The 24,230-nt window shown below is 40.5% G+C and overlaps 1 protein-coding gene across 1 annotated transcript; it reads right to left on the minus strand.

Annotated features, from left to right (window-relative positions):
• Positions 1 to 2,713: 2,713 nt before the first annotated feature.
• LOC119648917 (LIM homeobox transcription factor 1-beta) lies at positions 2,714 to 23,884 on the minus strand. Its single transcript, XM_038050823.1, has 4 exons — positions 23,448 to 23,884; positions 8,867 to 9,065; positions 3,974 to 4,575; positions 2,714 to 3,909 (listed from the first exon to the last, which is right to left on the minus strand). Exons 1-4 carry the CDS (start codon positions 23,554 to 23,556, stop codon positions 3,674 to 3,676), a joined length of 1,146 nt encoding a protein of 381 aa, XP_037906751.1. The 5' UTR covers positions 23,557 to 23,884; the 3' UTR covers positions 2,714 to 3,673.
• Positions 23,885 to 24,230: the final 346 nt, after the last annotated feature.

The raw sequence follows: 24,230 nt of genomic DNA on the forward strand, positions 1-24,230 counted from the left end.
GGAGAAATGCCAGGGTGTCCACGTCAGTCGACACGGCAGGACGGGCCCCGGTCCTGTCGAGAAATGGGCAAGGGTTCTTGACGCATGGACGGCGTCAGGACGTAAGCAAGGGTTTCCGTGATGTTATTAAAGAAGTCGAACGATTTGATGATCAGCTGATGAAGCTCACCATTATATCAGGTGATCGCACTTTTCATTTTTTCACCGCGTACGCACCACAGACAGGTCAACCTGATGCCGAGAAAGATGCTTTCTGGCAACTTCTCGATGAAAAGACTTGTCACGTGCCTGCTGGAGACTATATTATCATTGCCGGCGACCTTAATGTTCATATGAGGGGAAAGCAAAGAGGTTCGGAGCGCGCAATGAGGGTGGACTGGTCCGCGGTGCATTAAATGGTGGCGATTTGGTGAGAAGAAATAAGAAACGATCTCACTCATACGATTTACGACCAGTACGAATATGGAAGAATCATGGAATCAAATGAAAGACACGATCCACAAAGCGGCCTCTGCAACCCTCGAGGTCACCAAGCCGGGTAAGCGGTACTTTAACCGAGATACTTGGCTTGGCAATGATGATGTTGAAATAAAGGGCCGTGAAAAGAAACGCCTCTACCACAAATTTCTCGACGATAAAACGCCTGCTAATTGGTAAATTTATAAGAATGCCAACCGGGAAGCAAAGAGAGCAGTCGCTGTCTCCCGAGCAAACCATTACAAAATCTTTACGATAAACTGGGCACTCGGGAAGTCGAGAGATCTGTATCGACTTGCTGAAAGCCGTAATGAACGGACACAGGATATCGAACACTTCTGTATGCGTTAATGTCAAGAACGGTACTTTGCTTACCAACCGTCGAGCCGCGACGGATAGATGGCGAGAATACTTCGAGCAGATTTCAACTGAAGAATTTGCTCGCTCTCCACTTCCACAATTATCACATCTGAGCTCTGGAAAGCCAAGAGCTGGGACCCACCACTGTGGCTCAGTGAATTCTTTAACCGGGTTATTCAGGAGGGAAGAACACCAGCTGACTGTCAAGAAAGTACCACTGTTCCAATATGGAAAAAAAAAATCGTTGAAATTACCGTGAATCAAGTCGGATTTGTCAAAAACAGCGGAACTACTGACCCAATATACGCTGCGCCGTTACTCATGGAGAAACACCCTGAGAAACATCGCCCTCTTTACATTGCATTTCTGGATCTAGACAAAGCGTTTGACCGTGTGCCAGACAAACTTATCTGGTATGCTTTACGACAACACTAGTACCAGAGGAACCCGTGCGCTGGGTTCAATTGCTCTACCACGATCCAAAAAGTAAAGTTCGAAGTATGGCGGGTATATCAAAACCGCTTCGTATCTCTGTTGGTGTTCATCAAGAAAGCGCCCTCTCACCACTCCTCTTTGTTCTTGTTATGGACACCGTCACACGGGATCTCCAACGTCCAGTACCCTACACACTGCTTTATGCAGATGATGTTTTCCTAGCATCTGATAGCAAAAATTACCTCGAGCAACTTGTCCAAAAATAGAATGGCCGGCTCATGCAACACGGTCTCAGATTGAATCTAAACAAATCTGAATTTTTGACAACCGATCCCCATGAAACAGGCACAATCACTGTTAACGCAACCTGGATGAAGTGGCGTTCCACAACTGGTGTTCTTTGTGATCAACGTATCAACGAACGTCTTAAATCTAAAATTTACCGCAATGTCGTCCGTCCTGTCGCTCTCTATGGTTCTGAGTGTTGGCCGATTATAAAAGACATTGAACGGCGTCTTACGGTAATGGAGACGAAGATGTTACGTTGGACTAGTGGCGTCACACGTTTTAATCATATCCGAAATGAGGATATTCGCGATCGTTATGGAGTCGCACCGATCGTGGAAAAGTTGTGAAAAAGGCGTGTTCGATGGTATTGTTACGAAATTCGTGCTAACGAGAATTCACTTGCCAAAATTGGTCTGAACATCGAAGTCGATGGTAAACGACCAAAAGGCAGGCCGAAGCAAGGGTGGCTTGATACTCTTGATGGGGATTTAAAAGGTCCGAGATTGCACCCAGATCAGGCATTCGATAGAGCCAAATGGCGAAACCGATCACGACGAGCCGACCCTGCTTGTGAACGGAACAAAAGCTCAAGAAAAAGAAGAATATCTTTGGTATTGGATCAGTAAAAGGGGGTTAGGACCTTCTACGATTAGAGATCCTCAAGTAACAATCTCATTGAAGGACAGGTGCATCGCAATCTGCAGCAATAATCAAGCTAGATTGAAGACGTTGAGCAGTCCATTTCAAAATTCGTTCAGATATGTAGAAACGGTTTGAACTCTAGCAAACTTTTCTTTCTGAAGCAAACAAATATATTGCAAAGTTTATGCTGTCGAAAGGGAAGACTTGGAAAAGTAGTGTGGCCACATCCTCTAGCTGGACGGTTAGAATAGGAAGATAATACGGAAGCTAGTGCTCTGTCTATAGACGCATTAGACATCAGATTTTGGTCCAGGTGTTTCAGTTGTAGCGGGCAGTAATACATCTGCTAACGGAAATCCTGCGATGCGTAAACAAATCTGGCCACCTCAAACATGCACACATACACAATTGCTTGGCGAAAATGATCAAAACACGAAGTTAAAATACATTTATCAATATAATAAATTAAATAAATTATATAATTATTTACATTTAATTACAATTTCTCTTCACTGACTCCAATTAGTTTAGCTTTTAAATTAAGTTTTCGGTTGATCGTACATCAAACGTCCTATTGGGGTTGAATTTATGAAAAAGATATCACTATTACATTTGACCTCTATCATTATTAGTTGCTTTTGGTTTCCGCTACTACATTACTCCTTAATGACTAGATTCATAATCACAATTGCAAATACATACAAACATATGTACTTGATTTCTATTATTACAATTGAATTGTTTTCGCTTAACTCCAGCAGTAGATTTAAATTTCATGTACTCCAAGTATTCGTAGTTTCCAATATTTGCATGAAACGTAAAAGTGTTTTGAACTACTTTGTTTTTGGACTGATTCGTTTAATACTTTCCATTTTGTAGTAAATGTAATTTTTATCACTACGCATACTCTACATTCTAGTGGTATTTTTAGAATCGGAAAATGAATCTCATTCGTTTCTTATTCGTTTTTTTTTTAAACAAAACGTTGAGGTTTTTAAAGTATTCAACTTATGAACAGAAAAGTCGTTATAGACAAATTGGTTGTAATCGCTTTAATACACTAGTAAATTCGTTTTATCGATATCTTAGTAACTTTTTCGTAACGGTTTTTTCCTGATGTGAAACGTTCGTGAAACGTGACAATCTTTAAAACAGTTGATAAGGTATAAGTAACCGACTTAAATATTGGACTATACTCATCAAGCGCTTTCCGCTAAGTTACGGAGAAAGCACTCCCCCTAAAAAAAGATGAATTTGACAATCTACACAGGCAATGACTGGTCGTCATTGAAAACTTAGATGTTGGTATGGAAATGTATTTTCATGTATAATACTTCACTTTCTACCAGTCGGCTACGATCAGCGTCAGTCTAAAAATCTCTATAAAATGCCTTTTACCCAAAATAATAAACCAGAATGATATTCATAATTGTCAGGAATTTCCATAATACCATCCACAGGGGAACTAATTTCATTGCTCGGAATTGAAGTATGAGTTCTGCATAAGATACAGCTTATCAATTGGGTTTACCACTCCTGAGTTAAGGTTCAGGGCATCGTGTGAACTATTCGGTCCATGGGAAGACTGCAGGTCTAGGTTCTGTAGCGACATTGTATCCGATGTTCCTTCGTCTAAATGGTCGAAGTTGCTACCGTCCAGAGAAATATCTGAACTGCAGAAACTATCGTTCGAATTAGCTGGATAATCTGCAGAAAAAGATTAGTTAATGAGAATTATTGTCATGTGAGAAAAAAATATGCCAAAACTTACCATCAGGTGAATATGGAAGGTTCGGGTTTAATGGTTGACTCGAACTAAATGAACCATCCATCCCCAAATATCCATGCTCACTGCTCGGCGATTCCTGCTTTATTCCTTTTTCATCCTTGTCCTTATCAGTTCCCTTGTCGCCTTCTTGTTTTGCTTTCCGTTGAATTTTCTTCATTTTCGCTCGTTGATTTTGAAACCAAACTTGGACCACTCGTACAGACAAACCGGTGTCCTTAGCAAGCGCTTCTCTAACCTTTCGACATGGCTTTGGTGATAGTTCAAAGGAGGCTTTGAATTGTCGTCTTTGCGCTGATGTGAGGATAGTTCGTGGTCTTTTAGGACCTCTACGTCCATCTCGAGGTCGAACGGAATCATCTAACATCAGGTCTTCGTCACAATGGGGAAGATATAATTCCTTTTCGAAGTCATGTCGGCAAAAAAGTTGATTGCCCCTCATCAGAAACTGTTCACCCTTTTGAAGAGGTTGGAAGCATATGCAGCAAGTAAAGCACGATAGGTGAAAAATATAATGCTGAGGCCGCATTACCATGTCATGTGGTAATATCCGGTTGCAGCATCGCGTACATTTAACCCAAAACAATCTGAAAGGGAGAAAGAGGAAATGTTTAACAGATATTCTTGCAAGTTTATATTTGGGAAATATGAAAAATAATAAATATGTATATGTTGAAAATAGGAAGATAGTACAGGACAATGAAAACAAGAAATTGTGAAAGAGACTCTTCAGTTATATCTTCTGAAGAGGAAGATGCAGATGAGTTGTTTAAGGTGGTTTTGGTCTTAAAGTATATTTAGCAATATTATCGTTACGCTATTGTCAATGGCTGTCGTTACCAAATGATTATGCCATTTAACAAGTCTCGCTAAAATACTTGGGTAGTGGTCGCATCCATGGAGTTGGCATTGTCATCACCGAAGTTTTCCGTGACGCCTTTGAAGAAGTCGAACGATTTGATAACTGACTGGTGCAGCTCACCATTATCTCGGCTGACTGCACGATTTATATTCTACATTACATTTTTATAAGACACCGCAATTTTCTCTCTCGTAACTGATCATCGATTGATTACTATCCTATGAATCAAGCCGAGAAAAAGAGTAGAATGATCTTATACATGCGCTACCGACTTTGAAGAACCGCAAATTAATGTGTAATTAAGCGACCCACAAAGCGAGACACTTCACTTTGGAATGATGATTTCCAAATGAAGGTCCATGAAAAGAAACGCTTTTCTCATAAGTTCATTGTCGATAAGACATTGGCTAATTACGAAATTTATAAGAATATCAACTGGGAAGCCTGGGAACCGTAGTCTTCTAAGCGGTTCACTACAAACATATTAACGATAAAACAGATACTCGGGACGGCGGAGAGATTTGTGTTGACTTCTTAAAAGCCGACACCAATGTATACAGGATTTCGAACACTTCTGTTGCTTTAATTACAAGAGTGGAACTTTATTTACCGCTGCACGAGTTGCGACGGATAAATGGCGGTGCTCATCCAACACTTTCGAAAGCATTGCCGTCATTTGGAGCGATTCCACCTGTCATTTACTCGAGGAGCGCGATCAGACCCGACTCCTCAAGAGATTCATTTGAAGTGACTCTTATCCCGAAGCTTCAGCGGGGGTTATCTGGTGTTATGGAAACCATGATCGCCTTCTGAGAGCATACGTTTCAGGAGAATTTTTGCGGGATATGTTCTCGGTCCGCTTATTTGCGGTTGGATGTTGTTTGTGTTTATGCAGAGGGCAGAGCTCGTTGTGAGCTCAAGCGCGGAGTTGCGCTGTACAACTTGGGTGCGTACTCCTCAGTTGTGGTAGAGGTCGTGGGTAGACCTTGCATCCATCAGTATGAATATTGAGCCTGCCCTCCGTATAAACTGCTACCGTTACGTCAGTCACAGCTGGGCTCTGATTGTAGTCTCCAAATCAGTTCGCGTCCAAAAAAGAACGTGAAATTATGCAGGTACTCACGATACACCCCCAGGATATTCATATCAGCGTCACAGTGCTGAACAGACTCGAGTCTGCAAGGGGCTCATTTAAAGTGGTTCTTGCTACGAAGCCTTACTGGAGGTTATCTTGTACCATTTGAACCGGGCTAGCCCTCTGAAAGCATATGCTCTGGAAGATTTCCTGCTCTCGGCCCCGTTATTTGCGGTCCGTCGTCTTATGGGAGATTGATGGTGGTTGTGGTTGCATCCATACTGCTGACTGAGCTCAAATTACCATTCGATTCGGATATTAGCCCACAACACGAAGATTCGGACGAATTCTTAACAGCCATATTTGCGACATCGTTCAAAGTGCCGTGAATCAAATCGAGTTTGTCAAGAACTGTGGAATTACTGACGCAATACGCACTTTGCGGTTGTTCAATGGTAAACACCGTGAGACGCATTAGCTTTCCTGGATGTAGAGAAAATATTTGACCGTGTTTTTCCCAAAATCATTTGGTATGCACAGCGGCAACAACTAAGGCCAGAGGAACTCGTGCACTGGGTTAAATTACTTCATCGCATTCCTAAGAGTAAAGTAAAGCTGATCTCGGGCAGCTTGTTCAAAAGGAGAATGATTGCCTTTCGCAACACTGAACCCGACTGAATTCGAATAAAACGGAAGCCATTATCAATGGCAGCGACCTGCCCAGTAGTAGTATCGAAGCATCAATTCAGCAACGAACACCTCAAATCTTAAATCAACTGAAGTGTAATTGCCTTGTCGCCCTCTATGGTTCTGAATGTTGACTATGGATGGAGATCTGATTTTGTGTTGGGTGAGTTCCGAATCACGATATGATCACGCTCGAAACGAGGGCATTCGCGATCAGCGTGAAGTTGCACTCATTGTGGAAACATTGAGAGAGACGTGTTTTGGACGGTATGGTTATGTAATTCGCGCTGATGAGGATTCTGTAGCTAAGATTGGTTTGGACATGTTGACGGGAAACAATGATGCCTTGATCAGCTTGATGGTGGTTTAAAAGTCTCTCGATTCCACCCGGCCTAATCATATGACCAAAAGAAATGGAGAAATTTGATCTAATCTAGTCGAATCTGCTACCAAACGGAAAAAAGCTAAAAAAGAAATCGCTTGACCATCCTTCCACCAATTCTTATTTACTTCACAACATCTGGTTTTCCTTTTGCAGTTTAACTGGGTACGTTGGTCAGGCATTATGTTGCAAGATATTTTCCGGAAAGTTACATATCAGTTTTACTTAGTATCTAGAGACGGCCAACAATGCATCTTCATTATTTTTGGAGAGCGCCGCAAAGTTATGAAATTAAAATCTGGTCTTTTCTTTTCTATTTTAATTTTGGTGGTGCTTTCTTGCCAATCGAATAGTGTTCTTCCTTTCTGAACAGCCTGATTGAAGAATTCATTGAGCCACAGTGTTTGGTCCCAGCTCTTCACTTTCCAGAGCTTAGATGCGATGTCATCAGGTAAGCAACAGGATGTTGCTTCCCCCATTTCATTCGTTTCATTACTTCCTCAACATCACCATTCGTGCTGACAGGTGGAATTGCTCACAATGTTGGCAGTGCTTGTGAAAGTGGAGAATGGAAAAATTTTTGCGTTGAAATTTGCACGAAATATTCTCGCCATCTAGCCATCACGACTCGTAGGTCGATAAGCATACGATAGTACCATTCTTATCATTAACGCAACAGAAGTGCTTGATATCCTGTGCGCGTTGGTGTCACTCACCATCCCGAGTGTTCAGTTTAACGTAAATATCTTTATAATAGACCGTTCAGGTAACAGCAATCGCTTTCTTTCTTCCCGGTTGGCATTCTTGTAAATTTGCCAGGTAACCAGCGTTTTATTGTCGCGAAACTTGTGGTGGTGGCGTTTTTTCTCGGTTAACTGACAATTGTCCAAAATAAACGAATTTCAAAGTCGAGCATGACCACCGCGAAGTACATGCCCGAGGTCGTCGCATCCTTCTTTCCACTATATAGGAATAAAAAGTGTTAGTGAACCAGTTGGACTGGATAGATTTCCATCCAATCTTGGAGCCTTGTTGTTTTCAGTACGTCCGAAAAACTATCCGTAGAACTTTTGGTAACTGAGGATGTCGAAAAGACATCACGTTGGACTAGTCTTTGAGGTTCATTCTCCTCTTTGCTAGAGAACACTGCTTCAAATCATAATTTTCTGTTGCATTTCCGCTGAATTCTCTGTATAGTGGACTTAAGGTTAAGCCGATATTGTCCATTCTTCTCTTGGTGGTCTATCTTTCCCTTCGAAAAACTCTCAATGACTAAAGTTCAGTTGCCTGCTAGAGAACAAACGCAAACTCGTCGTTAGGGCAACTTTTTCGGCTTCTTCACCATCGTTTCCTGCAATTCATCACCTCTTTCCAAGACCATTGGTAATGTATCTTCCTCAGGAGCCCTGGTAGACCAGCCAGGAACTCTGGGTGTCTCCTTACGACAGCATCATTGTGAGTATTCTATTCACTCACCCGCCAAACCATGCAGATGGATACTTTCTCACAGTTTCCGCGTATGGGCCATCCTTATTGAGATTAAATTTAGTGGACATATGCCGACTATGAAATCCCACGCATACAATGAAAGGCATGATTAAAAAATTGTGAATAAAGGAATCACGAAAATTTTTGAACATTTATCAGTACAATATGTGTGTGTAAAATATACCATATTACGAGGTATGAGTATATATAGCAAATGATAACAAAAATTTAACAATAAGAACAATAAAATGAGAGTTTTCACTATATGTATTAAAATTTTAATGAATAAATAAATAGATTTATTCATTATAAGTGAAGAGTTTGTGATAGAGATGTAGACAGAGGCATAGTTCTATTCGAAACGAATCCTTTCAATATCCTTACCTGTCATAGTCCGCTTTACAATATAATTTTGAATTCCTAACGTAACACGTGTGACTCAATTGTATTCCGCAATAACAACATTGTAGACATTGTTCGTGCCAACTGGCGTCTGCTACTTTCATTAAATATCGGTCCTGGATTTTCTGTCCACATCCTTCGCAGATTTCATAGTTCTTTTCACATTTGATGGTACCAACCTCTGGAAAATCAAAAGGATATTCTTTGTAATCAAGTTTTGGTATGATAAATTTAAGAATTTTGCAGGAATAGACTCATATTTGTGAATGAATCATACGAATTTCGTAGCAGAAAAGGATGTTCTTCAAATTGTAGCGATGTTCAGAACTTGAATACATGTAAGATTCTTTTGGATTCGATAATGCTATCGCTTAAACCGCTTTCTTGACTAAGAAGAAGTCTAGAATTCTGAACCTTGGAAGGAAGATTGTAGGGCTTCTAAAAATATTAACGATCTAAAGATCTAAGGTACGTTTTCAGAATTTTCATATTTTTAGAAGTTGAATTTACTTTCGAGAGAATCACTGGTGCAGGTATAACAATGTTGAACTATCCAATCTTCTAAACTACCTAAGTAGAACCGTGAAGCGAATTTTCAAAACTTTAGTATATCATCTAATTTATCTAATTCCACTTGCTTAGTTTGTTTATTCCTACAGCATTTTCCCTAAAGGTCGACTTTACCCTATTTATCCACATCATGCTGAATAGGAAGTTTCACGAAAATCCAACGAATGTGATTTACAACATATGTCGGTGAGATAAGCATTTATCTAGATCCCGAGCCTATACAATTCTTTATGGTGATTTTTTATACAGCCCTTATCAGAGCCTGAACCCTTCTCATACGATATCCTTTATGATGCGATAACATTTATTCCATATCATCCACTGTCAACATCTGATAAGATAATTGATTTATAAATTGTTTGTATAGCATTTCCATATAGGTACGACGTCAAGTGCCTCCAATAAGCCAACAAAGTCATATGGGCAAGGAGATAATTTTTCAAGATGATAGCAAACAATGCCAGGTCAAATTCGTAGGAAGATAAAATTCGCAGAAATACCATTGGAGAAATGTTTTCTATTTTTTATTTCCTATTTCAAAACATCGGTTTTCAAAGCGTGTAGGTGGTAGTTGCCGTTCGAGGGAGTAAACTTTTGTCAGGGATGGATGAATGGTGCGTGTAGCGATTTAGGTTTAATGTGCGAACCTGACACGCACTTCAATATCAAAAGGTGGATTCCAGTATGCGTAATGCGTAACTACTTTCGTCTTCCAATCAATACTTTTAATACTAAATACGTATTTACTTTTTCTGGAATACTTCAGAGTATATCAGCAGGCAGTCGACAAGGCGGAGATCTATCATAGGCACAGAATTGAAAAGGGCGAGAGGTTTTGATTGATGGTTGTCAATTTCCAGTACTGTTTTATTACACGGCAGAAAAAATATTTATGTGCAATTTTTATGTATAGTGGGTCTATATTAAATTTGGTTTTCAAAATAAAATTAATTTTGATATCTACTAAAAGAGGATTGATAATAGTACTTTACTAAACTTAACATGGGGCGACGAATTGTTCCTCCAAACAAAAAAACATGTATCAAGCTAGATCAACAGACAGCAGTTTGGTTTCCGCTCCGGATCCCCCTGTACCGACCACATTAACACCCTTTGAATCATTGTAGAGCAGTCTGCGGAGTACAGATCATCACTCCACTTACTACTCATCGACCTCGAACTTTCGACACCATGAACATGATATATATCTAGAATGGACGTAGTGGTGGTGTGGCCACACATTAAGGAAGAACAGCTACTCCATTGCGGGTTGTGCCATGCAAAGGGACTCATTCTCCCAGGATGGTCGACGAGTGGGTTGCTCTAGAATCTCATAGCGTAAAACCGTAAAGGAAAAGTTGAACCTTCACAGAAAATCTAAGAGCCAGTTGAAGCGCATTGCTTGAAACCGGTAGCAATGGTGCGAAGATGTGGCTGATGCCCTGCGCTGGGCAAATCCCACTTGCAACAGGGAGATAATTTTTAAGGTTTTGTTTGCAGGTGGGAACTGTGAGCGCCATGCAGTGAGCGATATTCTTCTACGTTGAAATTTAGGGGGGGTCCCTATACATGTAAAAGGGGGGTGTAAAATTTTTTTTCACCGAATATAGTCATGTGGGGTATCAAATGAAAGGTCTCGATTAGTACTTCATAGCCGGTCTTGGTTTTGAGATTTTTTAAAATGGCGCGGAGTAGGAGGGGTGGAAAGTGATGATCTTTTTAACGGACCCATTCTCAGAAACTACCCAACCGAAAAATTTGAAAAAATTCATGAAGCTGCCTCTATGTTGTGCCGAAGCCCCAAAATAGTCCCCAAACCGAAATCTGTTCAAATTAAGTTAATAATAGTGTATTACCATATTTTTGGGGAAATTGAGTAAAACCCCCCTTAACTTTATCTCAGAGTTATAAAAGTTTGTATTGGTATAAAATATAATATGAAGCATGAAATATACTCACAGAAGAAGCAAACAAAACCTTTCATACCTGAAGCGCCCAGCTTCTGGTTTCCCGACTTGTTAAATCAATTGAGAATATTAATTAGGGGTTTTCCGTCTTCGAGAATATCAAACGAACCCATTTGTTGCCATACTGCTTATATTTTTCCGATGGCTATGTTTACTTTAAACGAAGCAACTTCCAATTTTTAAGGTTTTATGTGAAACAAAACCTCATTAGAATTGAGTCGATGTCTGTCTGTCCGTCTGTCTGTCAGGTAAAACATAGGGGAATGAGGGCTCAAAATATGATCATCAAAAAGTGTAACAGGTCTCGTTCTCAGAACCTATCTAACTGAAAAATCTGACAAAAAAGACAGTGGTATATCTCTACGAAATCTAGGCCTCAAAATACATTTGGTTTCGATATCTTCACAAATAAAGCTATTAATAGCATATTTTACACATTTTGGAAATTTACCCGCAACCGCATTTATGTCCATCCCAGAAGTACATGGGTGGCATGGGTGTTTTTTTTTTTTTTTATTTTGAGGTAGGCTAGGTGAATGCATTTACGCACACAGTGTTGGACTCCCGATTCGGTACGTTGTCGGACTACCAACTAAACACCTCCCCATCGTCAGAGAGCTAGCCTGGAACCGTTTGTCACATTACTTCGGGCCAGCCCCCGAGCTCTCCCGCCTTGCGGAGCCTTCAAATCAGGGAATTCCTTTCACCAACGGGAGGGGAGAGGAGGAAGGGAACTGTCAGTTCAAGGAACCCCCTGCCATCCGGCTCCTCCACCGGTCGAGTTCTATCTTCTTAGCAACGAGAAGGGCCCGAACGTAATGGGCAACACGGTTCCAGCTGTCAGCAGTCCTCAGCATCTCTTCCACAATGTTGTCTGGAGAGAGATCCCCTGTGTTTAAATAGAGCTGCTGACGAACCCCATCCCACCTTCCACAAGAAAAAAAAGTGTGGTGGGCATCGTCCACAACTCCATTGCAAAACACACAATGCGGAGAACGCGCCTTTCCAATCTTGTGCAGGTAAGACTGAAAATTTCCATGCCCACTTAAAAAGTGGGTAAGGAAATAGTCAGTCTCACCATGCTTCCGATTCAGCCACGCACCTAAGTTGCCGATGAGCCGCGCAGTCCATCTGGCTCTAGTTTCATTTTGCCAAGAGAGCTGCCACTCGTCTAGAGTGTGTTGCCGTTCTTCGCGAGCAACCACCTCCCTTGGCTCATCTCCCTTGCGCTTGTATATGGCCTGGCGCTCCCTAGCAAGAAGGGCAACGGGGATAACTCCCGCGATCACCATCACGGCCGGTTCAGAGACTGTGCGGTACGCAGACGCCACCCGTAAAGCTCCCCGTCTCTGTACTTGCGCGAGGCGTCTACGATATACCTCCTTGTCAAGAGCGCCAGGACATACCTCTGCGCCGTAGAGCAGGGCAGACTGCGTTGACCTCATCAGGAGACGTCGCCTACTAGACGTAGGACCCCCAATGTTTGCCATTAGCCTACTTAACGCCGAAAGTTCAGCCGCAGCCTTGTTCGCTGCTGCTTGGATTTGCTCAGAAAAGCTCATCTTTGAGTCAAAAGTCAACCCGAGGTACTTTACCGCTGATTTTGACTCGATTATCGACTCGCCGAACGATATGGGACGCAGGGTCGGAATTCTCTTTTTAGTCAGGATGACTACTTCGGTTTTTTCCAGTGAAAGGTTGAAACCATGAGTAGTCATCCATCCGCTTACCCGTCGCATCAATATGCCGAGTCTGCTTTGCGCCTGTTCGACAGTGCATCCAGCAACAAGCGCTGCGGCATGGGTGTAAGGGATAACATAACGCACAATTTGGTCAAGTTTGAAGAAAACGCAATTATTATTAACAAAGTTATAGGGGGTGAAACTTTGCCATTTTTTGTGAATTTCGTGCATTCTACAACGTCATCATCCCATATTAATTCGTTAACACCACAATGAAGTAAGTTCATATGAATGGGGTCGCAAAGAATTATTTTGGTTTTTAGTCATTTGTATATGAATACCAATTACTCCAAATAGACATGTGTGTATGTAGGTATATAGTATATGCGTGCTAATGAAGTTTGCGGGCAGTGTCTAATTCAGGTAGATATATTTGTACATTAAACCAGCCGTATTTATTATACGTTCTATATATGTACATATGTATGCCTTTGTGCACGAAGTAAATCGGAAATATGGGTACGGTCAATTTATATACGTACAGGTCTATGTACAGTATTTGGAAATAGGTAGTTTGTTTATTTAGGGTGAGGATAATATTTATGTATATGTACGTGTACGTATGTCTTGTAGTTGGAAAAATATGAAGGATTATTTTGGTTTTGTAGCTATATACGGATAGAAAAATGTGCATTGAAGTTTCTTACATAAGATGAACACAAAACCTTTATACCCGAAGTGCTAGCTTCCGGTATTCCGACTTGTTTTAAAGGGTTTACGTTAATAATTACTATGGTATGTGCCTAACCTTTGATTATCATAACCTTGTTCGATGGATAACTGGATCGGACTTTCAAGGTTAGTTTCTGTCGTTTGTCTATTTATCCATTTGATGCACATTTAATTGCACGTATTTTTTGGGCGATAGGCAATAATCTATTGTCTTCGTCTATTGTGCTTATGACCTTTGCTTACTTCCTCGCTGGAAATGAAAGAAAGAGAACGCGGAGAGAAGTCAGGTGATAACAAAGTCAAGGGCCTTGTTTTGGCTTGGAATGATTGGATTTGTGAACATTTCGAAGGTGTCGTCAGAGATGGTATTTCAGATTAAAGGGTCGAAATAAGAATACTAAGTAAAACCGCAATGTGCTTTTGCTTCTCTCTATGTTATCTGATAATTATCAGAATGCTATTCCTACTCAGAAGTACGTGCATTTTGAAGTTCGAGGAGGATATTATCAAAAATCTTTACCCGTGTAGATCTGAATGGTTTAAGCATTCTGTTGGGAAGCTAAAATTATACAGTAGCTCTAGTAGCCGTGAGTCTCCCTTGGTTTTTAATAAGTCGGGATACCGGAAGCTGGGCGCTCCGTGTATAAAGGTTTCGTGTTCATCTTTTGTGCACAATTTTCCATTCGTATATAGCTAAGAATACAAAATATTCCGGCACTCCATGATACACATCGTCTTTTCTTCAGGCTTTTTCCCGCTCATTCTCCATTCCCATTCTCCCCGTTGGTTCGTCGTGATCGGTTTCGCCATTTGGCTCTATCGAATGCCTGATCTGGGTGTAATCTTGAGGCTTTTAAATTCCCATCCAGCGTATTAAGCCACCGTTGTTTCGGCCTGCCTTTTGGTCGTTTACCATCGACTTCGATGTTCAGACCAATCTTGGCAAGTGAATACTCGTTAGCACGGATTGCGTGACCATACCATCGAAGACGCCTCTCTCGTAACTTTTCCACGATCGGTACAACCCCATAACGATCGCGGATATCCTCATTTCGGATGTGATCTAAACGTGTCACCCCACTAGTCCAACGTAACATCTTCGTTTCCATTACCGCAAGACGTCGTTCATTGTCTTTTATAGTTGGCCAATACTCAGAACCGTAGACAGCGACTGGACAGACGACATTGCGGTAAATTTTAGATTTAAGATGTTGATACGTCGATCACGAAGAACACCAGTTGTGGAACGCCACTTCATCCAGGTTGCGTTAATGCATGAAGCAATTTCATTACGCAGTTCTTCATTGGCTGATAGCGTTGACCCGAGGTATTTAAATCGCTCAGTTCTTTGGCAGATCACTGCCGTTGACAGTGATTGTCCCTGTTTCATGGGGATCGGTCGTCAAAAATTCAGTTTTGTTTAGGTTCAATCTGACACATATCAACAACATAAATACTGTGTTCATCCTAAATAAACAAACATTGTCTACTATCGGATGACGATGCATACAAATATTATGTATGTACGCATCTAAATTAATCTAACGCATTTTCACTTCACTCTGTGTACAAAAGCATACATATGTTTTGTACGTAAATTAAAAACCGCTGGTTTTCAGATTTATGACCTATATTATCGCCTATGCTGATGGCAGTTTTTGTACTTCTGGGATTAACTTAAATTTAACTTCTGGGATTAACTTAAATTTCTGAAACATGGCAATATACTATTATAACTTTATTTGTGTAGATATTGGAATGGGATATATTTTGAGGCCTAGATTTCATAGAGATGCATCACTGTGATTTTTTTTTTAAGGTTTTTCGGTTGAATAAGTTCTGAGAATGAGAACTGTTTCACTTTTTGGGGCACATATTTTGAGTCTTCAGTACAGTCGAATTGGTTAAATATGGAGGCGACCAGTTACACCAACTTGTGCTCAAGGTATGGGACAGCGAATCAATGCCTGACGATTGACAACGAGGCATTATCTGTTTCATACATAAAAAGGGAGATATCACACAGTACAGCAATTATAGAGGTATCACGTTGCTGAGTACCATCTATAAGATATTCTCCGGTATCTCACTAGGCCGGATAGCCCCATACGCCCACAACATCATTGGTCCATACCAAAGAGGCTTCACTCCAGGCAAATCAGCAACAGATCAGATTTTCTCTCTGTGCAAGCGATGGACAAACTGTTGGAATATGGACAACAGTTGCACCATCTATCATCGACTTTAAAGCCGCCTATGATAGTATAGCCAGGGTAAAACTATACACGGCCATGAGAGAATTCGGTATTTCCGACGAAATTAATAAGACTGACTAGGCTGACCCTGACCAATGTCTGGCGAGGCCAGATAAAAGCAGCAGGATCACTCTCAAGACCATTCGACATCAACAACGGTCTACGAGAAAGTGATCCGTGATGTTGATGTAAATGCAAGAGGTACGATCCTCTTTAAGTCCACCCAACTACTGGCCTATGCTGACGATATCGACATCATGGGAAGAACCACCCGAGACGTACAAACTGTCTTCATCCAGATCGAGCAGGCGGCCATTGGGCCGAGATCTTGGGCTGCACATCAATGAAGGCAAGACAAAAAATATGGTGGCAACGTCAGCACCGAAGACGAATCAACCAACAACATCAAACCGCACTGGTCAAACAGGAAAAATGAGGATAGGAGAATACAACTTTGAGACCGTTGACAATTTCTCCTATCTAGGGTCGAAAATCACAACCAATAACAGCTACGATGATGAAATCCACGCACGGTTGTTGTCAGACAACAGAGCCTATTTCAGCATACAAAAACTCTTTCGCTCGAAATGTCTCACCATAGGGTCAAAGCTCTGTACAAGACTATGATATTGCCAGTCCTCATGTATTCCTCGGAAACTTGGGTTCTTAGCAAGAAAAATTGCGAACTCTTGGCCGCGTTGGAGAGAAGAAAGCAGCTCTCCCACCCTGCAGCCAGAAATCTCTCTGTGGTCCCCAAAGAATAGTTTAGCCAGTGACCCATATTCTTTGGAAAAAACATTAAACCCCCCTTTCGCATAAATTCAACACAAAATAGCGCCACTCGCTCCATGTAAAGGGACATACAGACCACATGTTCTCACCAAATTTTGTGACAATCGGTCCAGTCGTTTCCGAGTAGATTGGGTGTGACAGACAGACAGACATTGACTGGATTTTAATAAGGCTTTGTTTCACACGAAAACGAAAGAAGCTGGACGCTTCAGCTATAAAGAGGTTTGCGTCTTATGTGAGGAACTTTCAATTCCCGCTTTCCCATTCGTATGTAGCTAACAATTCAAACTATTTCTTTATGTATTTCGAATCTCCAAGATTTACTTGTGCATATTATAAAACTAAATAAACAAAAATTGCCCATTATCTTACTTGTGGGTACAGTACATGTACATATATGCTATGTATGCATTTAAATTGATCGTGTGCACCTAAATATCTCCGCTACATTTAATATGCAAAGGCAAATCACTCAAGAATATACATTTTTGTATGTATTTGATTTGTATACAACTCGCATATTGTGAACTCATAAATGTGTTTCGGCAAACTTAAATAGATAAACAATTCCAAATGAAAGCTAAAAAGTCAAAATCTTTGTATCTCAGGCGGTTCATTTTATTGTGGCATCGCTATCTCTTGCTACTCACATAGAATATCTTTTATGTATGATGCCTTAGGGGCAGTAAAAGTAAGTCAGCTGTTTGATTTGATCCATTTATAATATAATTAAAATAATAAACAGATATTGAGTTGGTGCGTTGCATTCCATAGCTTCTGTCTTTTAGTCAGAAAATCATTCTAAATTGGCTTTTGTACCATGACGAGAACGGAGCTTCTGAAGATCATCACATCAAGTAAATCGGTGCCAAATGTGGGGTGTTAAAACTTTGCATAATCCCGGGAGGTGAAGAAGTGTGATAACCCTAAAACAAACCCAAGATCAATATTTTGCATATCGAGCGATATCACAACCGAAGCTATTTAATGATATTCCTTTCATTACCGAACCTTTGAGAAAGGTGCTTAATTTTGTTTGCATTTATTTCTGTCATATATTCACTGATCCACAGTGGCATGGCCAAAGCCTTCGACCTGGTGGGCGAAGAAGGATAGCTGAAATTATGTTAGCTATCAAAAAAAGGAAATTATATTGGTGACTACGTAGCCCAATTTCGAATTTCAGGCTCTTCTCAAATTTTATCTCTGTGCAGCACGTATCATTTTCGTCTCCTAACCTTATTTCAATGTCAAATGTTGGGGAAGCAATTTGATTTATAAATTAGAATAAACTTTGTTAAGGTAATCTTTCATTGCGGTTCTGAAAACCAAGGCTGAGGGTGAGGCAGTCATAATTATTTTATGTTATTTGCAAATATTAATGTACAAGAACAGGAGATACGGGGTACCTAATTTAATTTTTTTTTAACCATATAATGACATGTAGGGTCAGAGGTCACAGGTCTCGATTTGTATTTGTTAATGTTAAAACAGTTGTGAAGGAGGGAGTTCGGCGGTTAGAAAGTGATCGCTTACTTCACGGGCCCTTTCTCAGAAGCAGCCCCATCAGGGGGAGGGTTCAAAATATCCGCCAAATCGATATTTGCTCGAAAAGAGTTAATAACTGAGTGGAAACCTCCTTCAAGTTCATAAAATGCAGTAATATAGGCTACAATATGAAACACAATACTATCAATTTGAGTGAAAAACCTACTATCCTACTACTTACTACGTAGGCGTTAAATTAGCTCAAATTTACTACTATTGTTTAAGTTTACTGTAAACCAAAACAGCGAATATCAACATTACACTAAAGTGGGCAATCTGACATGCTATATTCATATACATTACGAGCTACGTGCAAATGGAAGAATTCTGTCCTTACACAAAAAATACACAAAATCTTTCATGTGTGAACCGCTGAGTTTCTAATTTTTGACTTGTTTAATTTTTTTTTCGAATGTAGTATTATTCAATTTAATAGTTTTCTCAACCAAATTCCTATTTCTTCTAATTCCCCAATTTTTTGCAACCACATTCGTATTTTCCCCTAGCAATTTCCCGATTTCTTTAATGTGGGGCGCGGAATTAAAAACACTTTTGGGAAAAGAAATGGACTATTGCTAGATAATTTTATTATTTGGAACCCCATACCAGAAACTTGTTCGTATTTTAATGGAAATTTTTCCCAAGAATTTTAATATTATTCTAAAAGTTCTACTCCATGACGAAAGGTTATTCCCTTCATAATACATAATTGTTATACCAGGAAGATATTTATTGTTGAACAATTAAAATTAACAAAATTCATTCAAGTAAAGGTAATATAAATAAGCCAATTTTTGTTTATCAAACTTACTTGTGAATGGCTGTTTAATTATGCTAATATTCTGGCATGGTTTTGTAAACGGCCAAGTTGTTTCGCAATAGTCCATCTCTATTTTATGTATACGATTAAATTTTATTAAAACTTTTTTGAATAAACTTAGTATATCACTTAATTTTAATAGTTAAAATTTTCAGATGCGGTGGCTTCTTCTTGTATCTATGTTTAAATCAGAAAACTTTTGCGTTTAATGTCAGAATTTGGGAATCGCAGTGTATATTTTGCTTTTAGCGCCCCACGGTCTGCAGGTTATTTTCTTCAATATCCTGGGTTAACCCGTTTGCAGTAGATCGTACTGAGTTCTCTAGCTGAAGACCATACGTACATATGAGGTCTTCTGCTGATTGCAAGTTTTAAATTTTCAACAACTTACATCTACAGGTAGGTTTCAAATGCCCATAGTAGTGTCTAGTGACAGTGGGTAGGTCACATATTGAGGAAGGGTGTCAATTCTGTTGTGGGTTGTGTCATGTAATGGACATTCTGGAAATTCTAGTGATCGTACATCCGTGTTTTCACTATCTAGGAATCAGTTTCTGAAAGGATCTTGCCCGCCACATTACGGCAATTCCCGTAGTAGAGGCGAACCTTTTTATGAGCAGCTATACGCAGTTCAGGAGAGGCTAATTTCGGTGGTCGGAATACCAAAGCGAGCTCTGAGAAAACCTCGGTTGAGCATCAGATGGGGAGGTATGGTGTAGCATATGATGCTTCTTTACACTCGGTGACGTGTTTCGACTCCATCTACTCATAGAGGAGCAGACTGCCATCCCCCCATCGCTTGGCAAAGAGAAAATTATTTTGCTGCTCAAACAACAGAGACTCAGAATAACCTGCCCAAGAATGTTGATCCGCGCAAAAGTGCTTTTATTTTTGGTGAGAGTCAAGTAGTGGACGACACTCCAAAGGACGTCTTGTGGCTTCGGAATGGTGAAGACTCTTGGAGCCTCGTCACCAGGAGAAAATACAAAATGTACAGAATACCGCACTGTATCAAAAGGATGTTCTTCATTCCGTTGATCAGGAAAGCAGAAACTGCCGCAGATAACTTTGATTTTGCAGCGGTACATCGCATCAAGAAAGAGCATGCTAGTGGTCGTAGGTCTTTCCATGGCATTTTGAATGATGTTAATAGTAGGCTTTTTATCCACGGTAATGAGCAGTTGAAGAAAGGTAGAAGAAACCTTTCCTGGGATTCTCTGTTGCGTTTTCATCTCTCTTGGATGATGTAACAGGCCATCGTAACATGCGGCTCAAAGCCATCGTGCTTCACTGTCTTCCCGCGGAACTATTCACTGCACCTCCCCATATTACTAAATCTTGGGAAACGGATATGCCAGGGGATGAAGATGAAGAACTTAAAAAGTTTAACATAAAAAAAAAATGGCGTTAAGTATGGCAATTGAAGTGGCATTTATGTATTCTCTATCGCCACAAAGATAGTATCTGAGTGTAATTATGTAGTGTTTGATGTAGTTAAAGTAATCCTGAAATGTATTAAAGGACACATCTAAAGTCTGAACTGGTTTTCGATCTAGATTCTGTTGATTTCTGCGTCTAATCTTCATCGATTTCGAGGGTTCGAGGGAGGAAAGGAAATGCATTCTGGAGAAATTAACAGCTGTCAACAGAGCAACATATGATGGCGAAAATGTCAAGTGAATACTCGGAGGGATTTTAAGCCCAAAGCTGAGTATGCGAGTGTCGCGATACGTCGATACTTTTTCTTCTAATTAACGACGACGTCCTTGGTATTCTCTTGGCTGGAGGGGTTGAATAAACGATGCTATTTTTCTCAAATAACTTTTTGCGCTGACGATCTTGGCCAAGTGGCTTTTATTTAGAACAGGAAGCAAGCAAAGACCGATTGAAAAAAAAGTAAAACAAAACCAAGAGTATCGCGTAGGTATGGTTGGCGCGATATTCCTCACTAAGAGGTTTATGGTAACCATACAAATTGCTCCAGTAGATGCAACAGTTTATGTTGTGTTCTAAATACTTCTGTTTTTCGTCTTTTCTTAAGTCTTCGTCTCATTCCGAAGTGTGGTCGGCTCGTATATCCCAATACCTTGCGCCATTTTGCTGGGTCATGGACCTAACCTGGATGGAGTCCCCAAGTTCTCAATTCGAAATCTGAAGTATCGAGCCATAGTTGTTTTCCATCGACTTTGATGCTCAGACCAATCATAGCAAGTCCGTTCTCGTCTGCACGAATGATATGGCTATACCACCCATGGCGCGCTTCCATCGCAATTTTTTCACGGTCGGTGCAACTCCATATCGATGTGTGATACACTACTACTCCAACGCAACATCTACATCTCCATTATTGCAGGGCGTTCGTCATTGCCTCTGGCCAGCAACCAGCATTCAAAGCCATAAAGGACGATAGGGCAAACGACAGTGCGGTAAATTTTGGCTTTGAGACGTTCATCGATTACAAAGAGCACCAGTTGTGGAATGTCATTTCAACTAGTTGTCGTTGATGCGTGAAGCAATTTTATAACGCAGTTTACCACTGGCTGATAGCATTAATCTAAGATATTTAAATCGAACAGTTCTGGGTAGGTCACTGCCACTAGTAGTGATAGTCCCTATTTCATTGGGATCGGTCAATAAAAATCCTGTTTTATTCAGATTCATTCTCAGACCACACTGCATGATTATCAAACATCATTCCACATTTGGATAAATTGCTCAAGAAGTTATGAGACGCTAGGAAAGTATCATCTACATGGATTATTATTGTTTTTGGATGTCCCGTGTAACAGTGTCTGTAAGAAGACATAGAGTAATGGCGAGAAGATGCATCCTTGATGAACACCCAAAGAGACACGAAACGGTTTTGATAAACCTACCACACTTAGATCAGTTTAACCCAGCACGTGAATTCCTCTGGCACTAGGTTTTGCTGTAAAGTATGGCAGATGGGTTTGTGCTGCACTCGATTCCTAGATTCAGGAAAGCAATATAGGCAGGGTAACATTTCTCATAGTGTTTCTCCATGAATAATTGCACAGCATGTATTGCGTTGTTGTCAAGAAAAGCGCCAGGTAGCCGGGCAAAATCAAACTAACTGATTGGCGCTCTTGCTCCCCCTACTTTAAGATGCAAAGTGCCCTCTGTATGGAATATTTCACTTTGTGGAAATAATGAATTCACCACTATTTCGAACTACGTTTAACAGCTTAATGATTTACATGAAAAAAAACATGTCGTCTCATATATAAAGTAAGAGGTAAAGTCATTACAATTAGTTTTTGAGCCTATTCGGATAGGATCTTTCTCTCATTCAGGCTTAGGTGTTAAAACAAAAAATATACTCGAATGATGAATAATTCAAAGCCTTGATAGGATAGAACCAAGGAAACATCGATTTTAATGTGCTTTGATAAACGCAGTTGATGTTACTTCAACCAAAGGCAATGTTAGTAGAAGACTTCATTCTTTTGAACATCAGTAGTGGATCGTCATTTATTAAAAATTATATAACTGTACTTTAACCAAGCGAAGAAATAGATGGTCCTTCCACGTTCTCGGAAAGCATTGAATGTAGTGGATATTGTTTAACTTCACCTGTGGCACAAGCACCAAAGAATGTACTGGAAACATAAGTCACGTAGGTATATTATAAATTTCCTTATACTATTTAGTCTTCAGGATTATCTATCCTCATCTTTCTTGAAGTTTTATCAAAAGGATTTACACAACGTAAACAATATGGCTACTATCCTCGTATACACATTGCGCTTTGGAAAATCTCTTAAGCAAAGCCTTGAGAAGCCAGGATAGAGGATAGAAAGAATATGGACAAACTTTATGGGATTTACGTACATGAGGAGTAAGGATGTTCTTGAATATTGTAAATCGTCTCAAGCTCGGCTTAATTTAAACCTTAAAGAGAAAATCGATTCGGTTTTGCTTTATGAATTCAATATTTTTGGAGCACGCGGGGGTGCAAAAGGACAGGATCAACGTCCACATATCGATCAGCAGAAACTCACAGCAGGAGCAGCTTCATTTTAATTCGGTTGTAAATCCTTTCCTCATAATCCTTCCCTCCTGCTTCGAACACAGGCTGTCATACTTTCTACCGGGCCGCTCCCCTATCTATTCTACTCACACCTTTACTCACACGAGTGTAATAAGTCATTGTTGAAATGTGGTATTGGTTTTTACCTGTTCGACCGTTACAGTCCATTGACTTTGAAATGGGCACATCAAGCTGCCCCCCACCTGGCATTAGTCCACTATTCATGCTGGCGGGGACAGGATAAAATTCTAACATGGTGAAGGCGTATGTGATGAAGTATATGAATTGCCCTTAAAGGGGCACACTTTACGGTAGTTTTCTAAATGGGGCACGTGCTAAATTCCAATTGTACACCTAATTCTCCATGAGTAACTATAAACATTCACACGCGGAACTATTCGATTCACTTGCGAAACTTCACAACAAATACGAGTCACTCCCTAAACTGCTCCACAAGCTCCGGAGAACTTATCCGCTTTCACTAAAACATCGGCTTTTTTATCAGGACAACGGATTTCCTCAATATTTTCTCTAAAGAGCGACCGGAAAATCCCAAAAATCCGACTCACGTCCTAATCGCGGAACCGACAGATTGCATGTGACGGGCGGTTTGCGGATTAACAACAAACGAGCATGTGAAGTGCGATTCGAAATCCCATTCGAAGTTCCCACCCGCGTCAGTAATGTCACCCTCTCCCTGTCGTTCCCTCCCATAAGGACACAGTGCGCAGGACGATTGTTTTCATGGTGTGTTGGTGATTAGGAGTGGGAGCGTGAAATATGAGAGGGCACTGCAGTTGCGGGTACAGGGGCAGGGACTATTTACATTTTGTTTGAATGATTCAGGATTCTGCGCATGCACCACGCTTATTAAAAGGGGAAGTCATTGAAGCGAGACGAAAATAATAATCCAGGTAACGCCCCTTATT

Source organism: Hermetia illucens, chromosome 2 (assembly GCF_905115235.1).
Source record: "Hermetia illucens chromosome 2, iHerIll2.2.curated.20191125, whole genome shotgun sequence".
NCBI lineage: Eukaryota > Metazoa > Arthropoda > Insecta > Diptera > Stratiomyidae > Hermetia > Hermetia illucens.

Coding starts and splice junctions, on each gene's coding strand:
- LOC119648917 (XM_038050823.1), bottom strand. CDS start 23,556: ATGTTAGAATTTTATCCTGTCCCCGCCAGCATGAATAGTGGACTAATG. Junction 9,066..23,447: donor GGACTGTAACGGTCGAACAG/GTAAAAACCAAT, acceptor TTGATTTTCCAG/AGGTTGGTACCATCAAATGT. Junction 3,910..3,973: donor CCTTCCATATTCACCTGATG/GTAAGTTTTGGC, acceptor CTTTTTCTGCAG/ATTATCCAGCTAATTCGAAC.